Raw genomic sequence first — 9,353 nt, 5'->3', positions numbered from 1 at the left:
TATATATATATATATATACATATATATATACTTATGTATACATATATATATACTTATGTATATATATATATATATATATATATATACTTATGTGTGTGTGTATATATATATATATATATATATATATATATATACTTATGTGTGTATATATATATATATACACACATATAGTTTGATCTATGCCAACATGGATGTTAAATGATGATGGTGAACTCCACATGTGTAGATAATGAGTTAATATATACTAAAACTACTCATCCAAACTTAAAACTATGACAAGATGAACAAAGAAAAAAGAAAATAAAACAGAAAAAAAAAATGAAGCCAGGCAAACAATAGAAAATAAAACATGAAAGAAATGTGTGAAAGTTGTCTTGTTGTGTGTTGCAGTAACAACTGTGTCATTGCATCATATATACATCATACACAGACGCACATGTATGTTGTCTGCGTATATACATACATGTATGTATAACGATTATTTCATGCATGGAATAGAGCATGCTGTCAAATACTTACTCGGCTTCATCTTCCCTGTCGGCCCGAAAAGGAAGGCAAAAATCACATCAATAAATCATGAAATTTCGTTAATGGAACAAACAATTGTTTAATTAACAATCATTACAGTTAATGACTGTGTTAATTATAATAGTGGGAATGGTGGTGGTGGTGCTGGTGGTGGTGCTGGTGGTGTTTGTTTTGATTGTTGTGGTTTTGGTTGTGACTGTGAACCTAACAATATATAACAATGTAGATATATTGTGTAGAGTGTGCGTGTGTGTGTTGTAGATCTTCAAATGTGTATTTACTTTGTAACTGATTTGATCTGAAGCACAAGAGTCATGTTTGAGAGCAGGATAAAGAAATACAACAAAAATGTTTGGCAGTTTCATTAACTCTGGAGATAGAAATCAAAGTGAATTGAGGTTTTTGTGTATTCAATGGTTAAAGGAACCCATCCAAGGTTTAGTACATAATATAGGGACTACAGTTTTATTTCAAGATTTCTTGCCAATAGAGAAAGAACCGGTTTCTAACCTAGATCCAAGGCTCCTTCATTCGAATTTCAACATCAACAACAGGGTATGTATGTATGTATGTATGTATGTATGTATGTGTATGTGTGTGTATGTATTTATGTATGTATGTATGTATATATGTATGTATGTGCAGATTTGAATGTTTTATGTATGTATTCTCATGCATACAGTTGCATATCTAGACATGCTCATATATATTTAAATGATAAACTTCTGGAAAGTTTTACAGATTTTTACACTTCCACTGATGGACTGGGTATGTAGTTTTCGAGTCAGCTTTCTCCGTTCTGGTTCCGAGAAATGTAGTAGTCCATATTTACAAAGAAACAGCTGAGCACTTTAGAAGTGTGAAACCTATGTATGTATGTATATATGTATGTATGTATGTATGTACGTACGTATGTATGTGTGTGTGTGTATGTATGTATATATGTATGTATGTATGTATGTATTATGTACGTATGTATGTATATACATCTGAATGTATATATATATATATATATATATATATATATATATATATATATATATATATATATATATATACATACTCACCGCTGTAATACCAACAACTGATTTGTTAGTTTGCAGTGGTATTCCTGTTGTAGGGATAAGAAAGAAATGGGACCTGTTTCTTCAGTGACACAATCACAGAGTTATCTCCCTTGTTCAGGGTCATCTCTCCCCCACCCCCCCAGCTCCATCTGTCACACTGGCTACAGTAGCATGGTTTGAACTTATGCCCTTCAGGTCAATGGCTATAACTCAGTAGTCACTGTGCCAGAAATTCCCCAAATACCATTCCCACCCATGCTACAAATGGAACCAAAAAAGTCAAAAGCCAAAAGTTAAAATACGAAAAAGAACACTAATATTGCTCTGTCCATCTTTATCTTAGAATTCTGTTTGTTAAAGAAGTTCCACCAGCATTTCCAAATTGTTATTGCATGTTACTAATAAGTTTGCAGACATTATTAATTGTCAAATTACTAAATATTAGTTAACACTCAAACGAAAGATTATAGCCACACATTAATAGCAACAGAATGAATCAGAATTCAAAATAAGCATCAGATGATTGTGAATTTCTGGTTTATCATAGAAAATATTTAGATATCAAGGCGAAGGGGTGGCTGTGTGGTAAGAAGCTTGCTTCCAAACCACATGGTTCCCGGTTCAGTCCCACTGTGTGGCACCTTGGGCAAGTGCTTTCTACTATAACCTCAGGCCAACCAAAGCCTTGTGAGTGGATTTGGTAGACTTGTGGTCTAAGAATTTGTGGGGAGGAGGTAGATTTGTTGATTGAATCAATGCCAGTACATGATGGATGGTCCTTTATTGATCTTGGAGGGATGAAAGACAAAGCTGGTCTTGGCAAGATTTGAACTCAGAATATAATGGATTTTGTCCAGGGTGCTAACGATTCTGCCAGCTCACTACCTTAATAATAATAATGGCTTCTATACCAAAAAAGATTTCTTTACTTATAAACAAGTATTAAAATAATTAAATTAGTTTCTAAAATACACAGAAATTATAAAATTTGAGTGAAGTGGCTACAACTAGGAATCTATGATAATGATGATGATGATGAAGATAACTATCTATTGTGGTACTGATAACAATAAGAGGCAACAGATTATAGAAATGCCTTTTACAAACAACTGCAGCCATTGTTTTCATTAGAAAAAATTAATTTTGGTTAAAAATATGCAGAAAGTTATTTGTTCAGTTTGGGGCACAAGACAGGCCTTGGTACAAAGTTGTTAATTAATTATTAAAAAGTATAAAAATAAACAAACTTAGAAAAACAAAATCACCCGAAAATAAACAAAAAGGAAAAAAAAAACATAACTTACCCCTCCTTCTCAAATATTCTGAAACAAGTGCACTTATATGAAGATAGCAATGCGCCGCCTGGGAACAAGTGAGAAATAACATCATCATAATAATAATAATAATAATAATAATAATAATGATAATAATAATAATAGTAACAACAACAACTGTAGAGTACAAATCAAGACATGACAGAGTTGGCCAATATCTACATTGGATAATGTGTCGGCATTATAAAATCAAATCTGCTGACAAATGGTACAAGCACCACCCTGAGGTTTTAACTGAGGGAGAAAATGTAACTATTCTTTGGGACTTCCCAGTATGTACAGACCGGACCATCAAGGCAAATAGACCAGATATTGTTGTGAAAGACTGTTTATATATTGACATGAGCATTCCCTTGTGACCATAATATTTCGGCAAAAGTATTTGATAAGCTCAGAAAATATAAAGACTTGCAAATTGAAATCGAAAAGATGTGTCATCTCAAGACGGTTCCAATACCAGTGATTGTAGGAGCACTTGGAATGATCGAAAAAGGAACTTAAAATTATTTAAGAATGATCCCTGGTTTACCAACCATACAGGAAGTGCAAAAGATTGTCTTAACTGCTACGTCACACATATTGAGAAGAGCAATGTCGTTATGAATTTTTTTCCACCCCCCCCACTTATTTTATTTATTTATTTTTTCATTGGCCCCCTAGGTGGGGATGAAAGGCAAAGTTGACCTCAGCAGCATTTGGACTTCGAATGTAAAAGAGCTAGAACAAACAGAGAACAACATTTTTATCGACACATTATCTAAACTGCCATCTTGCCAATCTGAAATGGTAGTTTCTGATTTTAGCAGGAGGCCAGCAAATTTGAAGAGAGGCAAAGTTGACTTTGGCAGGATTTGAAGTCAGGACATAAATAACCAGAACAAATATCTTAACAACATGAGCAATGTAGAGATGGTTTCTCTCCTCTCAGACAATAAACACAGAATTATATTCCGATATTAGTTTACCATTGTCTTAGTTAAAGACTAAAGCAGAATCAGAAATGAAACTAACCTCGGAGTAATCTTTTGTTCGTAAGTGAGCCTTTGCCATGGATTCCAGCCAAGTTTTCCTCAATTCTGGGGTACTGGCATAAGATTTAGCCAAGCAATATTGTAGATCTACTAACATCTCAGGGTTCTTTTCGTGTTCTTTAAGTTGGGCTGTGGCCATTAGGACTGTACGGATACGTTTTGTTAAATCTTTCACCTCTAATGGGAAGTTGGTTTTCTGGAAGACAATAAAATGGTACAAGTCAAGACTTCAGAACTTTTATCACAGAACATTCCAAATGCACATACTTACAGACACACACAGATGCATACACATACACACATATGGGTGCATCTCTGTTTTTAGCATAGGCACGCTGTGTTCTTGTGTGCCACAAGAGCTGAACAAAATGGTTGGTAACAGAAAGAGCTTCCAGCTAAGAACATTGAACACTTTCATCTTCACACTCATTTTTACGTCTGATCCTTCCATGCTGGTATGGGTTAGAAGAGCCTTCATTAAGCAGCAGCAGCATTCTACATCTGGATGCTCTTCTTAATGCCAACCGTTATTGTGACTGCCCGAAATGGTGCCAAGCAATGATAAACAGATACAAACACACAACCTAAATAATGTCTTCTCTCAGAGAAGATTTACGTTTCGTTCCATTAACAAAACTGGAAAGCAGAAACAAGCGACTGAAGGGTGGAGGTTTTCTCCTTATTGCTACTGACTGTAGAGAATATTGTTGCTGTTGTTGTTAACTGTGAGCAGTCTTACCTGCATTGCTTTATCACTCTTGGCGTAGTTGTTCACCATCACTAAACTCTCCTGGAAGTAAGAGTTGGAGATACCGACAACATCACCAATAAGTTGTGACACAGATATGATGACCTGCAGAAATAAGAGAAGACAAAGATTCTAGAGTTTGACCCGAAAAGAACTGGCTATTGCAAGCAAAAATAAATATTGACCAAAATGCATGTGGTCAAATTTGGACATTCAACATTTTAACATAATAGCAACAATATCTTACATTGGGAGAGAGAGAGAGAGAGAGAGAGAGAGAGAGAGAGAGAGAGAGAGAGAGAGAGAGAGAGAGAGAGAGAGAGAGAGAGAGAGAGAGAAAGAGAGAGAGAGAGAGGTGAGGTTACTGACCTGCAGATGTACCCGAGTAAAACTGGTTTTCCTACTGTATTCAAAATTGGACCTCATCAGAAGATAGAGTAAAGCACAGGCTTCCTTTCTTGTTGAACTCAACCGAGAATTGCAGCAGCGCAAGATCTGGAAGCAACATTGTTAAAAACATCATCAAATAACAGTGGAATTCTTACTTCTGTGAAGAGTAACCAACACACAACAGAGGAATTATTAACAATTACAGCACTACAGAGAGACTAATGTTAAACACACGCACACACAACAGTTACGCAAAAGAAAATTCCAAATGTAAATGGTTCTTGGTTTGAGAACGAACCCTTCTCCTCCCCACTGACACACTGCTACACTAACCACGGTGCCAAAACCAACCAATATAACTAAATGTCCCTAAAAAATTAAATTTACATTGATTTCCAGTACAAACTCAGTCTTGGATTCCTTCTTCCATACGACCCATTCCATGTGTAGTAACATTCTGTCAAAATATACCTGGCTGCTCAATCTTAAATTAATCTTTAAACTGAATACAAATATTAATTTTAATTAATTTAGATAATTAAAATATTTGAACATACTTCGTAGCACAAATCTCCACAAAGTTTGGCATTTCCTCTGAACAAAACAGCCTGGAACTGTGAAAGAAAACAAAAGATAATAAGACCAGAACCAAAGAATTAATAAATAAAGAATGGTTCAATTTAGGAGAAATATTAAGGCGGCAAGCTAGCAGACAAACAAAATGCTTAATGGCATTTCTTTAATCTTTATGTTCTGAGTTCAAATTCCACCATGATCGACATTGCTTTTCATTATTTCGCAGGGTCAATAAAATAAATACCAGCTGTGCATTGGGGGAAGAAATAATTGACTTACCCCACTCTGAAATTGCAGGCCTTGAGCCAAGATTCAAAACCAATAGAGTAGAAATATCAATAATAAATAGTTTTATGGAAACATTTCTGGGATCAGTAAGCCTTTAAAAATACAAATTGAAGGCCATCAATTTTGAGGGGTGGGGCTTAAACAATACCATTGATCTTAATAACTGGAACTGGTACTTTATTTAATTGATCCTGAAAGGACGAAAAGCAGAGTTAACTTCAACAGGATTTGAACCCAGAACATAAAGAGCTGGAACAAATGCCACAAGTATCTTTTCCCAATTGTCTAACGATTCTGTCAACACACTGCAATAATAATAATAATAATCAATCCACACAGACCCACATAAATTAACACGCTGTATACCCCACTGGTATCCCAATCTCACCCAATACAAAAGGGGTGCATTTGGCTTGACGGGTCCTCTCAAGCAGAGCACATTTTGCCAAAAGTTTCAGTCTCTAGTCTACTACTTTCTGGTGTGGACCCCAAAAAATCTAATATGGACTCTCAAAGGTCCCCAGTTGAGAACCCCTGTTCTAACACAATAAGGCCAACACTACCAGTTCTACTCTTGAAAGGACCAATTCCAGCCAATACTTACTTTCCGGATAAAAGACCTCCAAATGGAGAAGATGTGTTTTTGCAATGTCTCCGATTGACTTGTCTGCAGAAATGACAACAAAATTTCAAAGATTTTTTTCATCAAATTGTTGTCACCATCTTTGTGTTCCAATTGTTTCTGCAAATAGAAGAAATTATGAGAATATTCTGAGAATTTAGTTTTACTAAAGCATTTTGTTAAAACAATCATTGCATTTGTTATAAGAAACCTAATCCAATTTAACTAAATTCTACATAAATGCTTAAATTTGCAGGAAATATCAGCCAAATGTCCCTCAATTCATACCTAAATAACTGAAGAAGGGACACAGATAATGATATCCACGATGTAATATTCCTTAGAAAAAAGAACTGGATGGGGACAGCTAGAAATTTTATATTTATAAATGTCCGATAATTTTGAGCTAACAAGAACGACCTCAAACTACTCAATTTCAATCCCTTATAGTACCCTAAGCCAGCCCCTTCCAAATCCTTACAGAGCATCCAACTGGTTCCCTCTAATCTGCAACATTAAAATCTTCCTTTCTTGAACCATTACAAGACATTATAGAATACTGAACACAAAATAAGGAACGGTATGTAAGAGTTACTTCCCTTATATAAAAAAAAATGTTATTTTTTATAGTCCACGTGCATACATTGCGCACACACACACACACACACACCACTACACCCAGTGTAATTTATGGTGTATACACGAAGGCCAAGAATTTATTTTGTAATTCTATTTAACATATCCTTTATGTGTCTTTGTTGTTCAAAGAGATGCCACTGGCCAGTTCTCTCATTTTTATTTCCTTTATGCAAATTTCCCAAACCATAAATGAGTTTTACTCTTTTGTATATATCAAAGTATCTCATCTGCTGAAGGACATAAGATAAAACAACTGCTATGCTGACGATGTCTACTGAGGCAGAAACACCATGCTTACAGTTGTACTCTTGTACTGAGACAATCAGACTGCCTGTTTGTCAATGTCGTGTCAGCTTTGGGAAAATGTACTCCACTCTATCTATCCATAATCATCCATGACAACAACAGTAATCCTTAGCAATGCCATTCCCACCAACGAAGGATTTCGAAGAAGGTCTTACCTTAAATGTGTTGCTGTAAAGACTGAGAACATCAAGCACAATAATGCCAACCTCTGTTGATATGTTGGCCTCCTGCAGAGCTCGATGAATGCTTGATATTCCGCCAGGTGCTGGAATGGAAAGCAACACAGGTTAGACATAGATCAGGCACAGATTATCACAGACTGGTAGCAAACTGACAGGGATTATTATAAAACCTGCAAACCTACAAACCTTTAGCAGTCACTAAGGTGTGTGGCCTAACAGTTAAGATATTGAGTTGATGATTAAAAGGTCATGGACTGAGCAGGCAGTGCAGTGCGTCCTTGAGTAAGGTACTTCATCTGATGCTGGTCCAGTCTACTTAGCTGGAAATGAGTACCAGCTAACCACTGGGTCACTTCCATCCTGCTCTCCTGCCAGCTGCTATCGCATATCTGATGCTGTACAGCAGTGGTTCCCAAAGTGAGCAGTATTGCTCCCCCTGGGGGCAGAGGAAAGTTTCAAGGGGGCATTGGGGGTGATAATGGGGTAGCGATTCATGTAAAAAGTGGGGCAACAATGGGGTAGCGATTCATGTGAAAACAAAAAAATAATGGATTCATTAGGTTTAAGTTTTATTTGTGAAATACAGTTGCTTTGAATTTGCTTCAGAAAGAGGTCTGTGTTTGTGACGGTTAGTTGGGGGTAGGACCCTAGAAATGTGGCTTGGGTGTCAAGGGGGTGCCAGCCCGAAAATGTTTGAGAATCATGGTTCTACAGAGTCAAGGGAGGGAGTACCAAGAGGATATTTGTATTTGCTGCTGACTCTACAGAGTCACCAAAAACAATTTGTGAAAGTTAGGTACAAATTACCCAGTCGCAAGTGACGAACAGTTTCGGTTGGTTGGTTGGTTTGATTTTTCCCAGAAACCAAGAGTTATAGAGAATGTAGAGTCAGAGAGAAACTTTTTTAAGAAATCCACAACAGAAGACACATCTGTGTATAGAGAGAACCAGTGAAACAGCGAGAGAGGGCTGTTGTAAACCATTCCCAGTCCTCCGTGGACTGAACAACGATAATAATTACAGAACGAGGGAGAAAGAGAATTAGAGATTAAAGTGAAACTTCACCATTAAGTAATTCAGCCTGACTGTCTTGACATTGACTGTAAGTTCTTTGGTGTAAAATTCCATTACTACTGGCCCCAATAAATGACTTGTGTGATGGTGGGGGAGCAGTCATGGCTTTACGTGTATCTCCAATGGTGCTACAATAGACAAAACAGCATATACACACACAAATATATATATATATATACATCAAACACACATATACATAATATATGGAATTATATATTCACAAATACACACACAGGTAATTATGCAAATTATATTAAAATACGTGTGTGTAATGCTTAACCCATTAGCATTTAAACTGGCCAAAATAATCAATTATCTTCAAACTATCCAGATCTGGCCTCTCACACTTACCCTACAATGTCAGTTTAAAAATAAACAAGCACATCATTGAAATCTGAAACCTATGAGGTAGTGCATGATTAATTCATATCAATGTGATTCACAAATAAGCATTATGCTTGTCAGAGGAATTTAGATGCTGAAGGGTTAAAAGATGACTAAAAAGAAATAAAAACTTGAAAGTTAACAATTTGTTTTATAAAAAATAATTATAATATTGTTATCAAAG

At 35.9% G+C, this 9,353-nt stretch overlaps 1 protein-coding gene across 1 annotated transcript in view; it reads right to left on the bottom strand.

The window, feature by feature from the left end:
* The window catches only part of LOC106880262 (dedicator of cytokinesis protein 9), a 117,622-nt gene that overhangs the window by 8,043 nt on the left and 100,226 nt on the right, over window positions 1-9,353 (bottom strand). Inside the window, exons 34-42 of the mRNA XM_052974882.1 lie at window positions 8,777-8,913; window positions 7,685-7,794; window positions 6,567-6,704; window positions 5,656-5,712; window positions 5,078-5,203; window positions 4,700-4,813; window positions 3,941-4,156; window positions 2,900-2,957; window positions 520-534 (exon numbers count right to left, since the gene is read on the bottom strand). Coding sequence (XP_052830842.1) covers window positions 520-534; window positions 2,900-2,957; window positions 3,941-4,156; window positions 4,700-4,813; window positions 5,078-5,203; window positions 5,656-5,712; window positions 6,567-6,704; window positions 7,685-7,794; window positions 8,777-8,913 — 971 coding nt within the window. The remainder of the gene's footprint in view (window positions 1-519; window positions 535-2,899; window positions 2,958-3,940; window positions 4,157-4,699; window positions 4,814-5,077; window positions 5,204-5,655; window positions 5,713-6,566; window positions 6,705-7,684; window positions 7,795-8,776; window positions 8,914-9,353) is intronic.

Source organism: Octopus bimaculoides, chromosome 19 (genome assembly GCF_001194135.2).
Source record: "Octopus bimaculoides isolate UCB-OBI-ISO-001 chromosome 19, ASM119413v2, whole genome shotgun sequence".
Classification (NCBI taxonomy): Eukaryota; Metazoa; Mollusca; class Cephalopoda; order Octopoda; family Octopodidae; genus Octopus; species Octopus bimaculoides.
The sequence above is the reverse complement of the archived record's forward strand: the minus strand, read 5'-3'. Positions and strand labels throughout refer to the sequence as shown.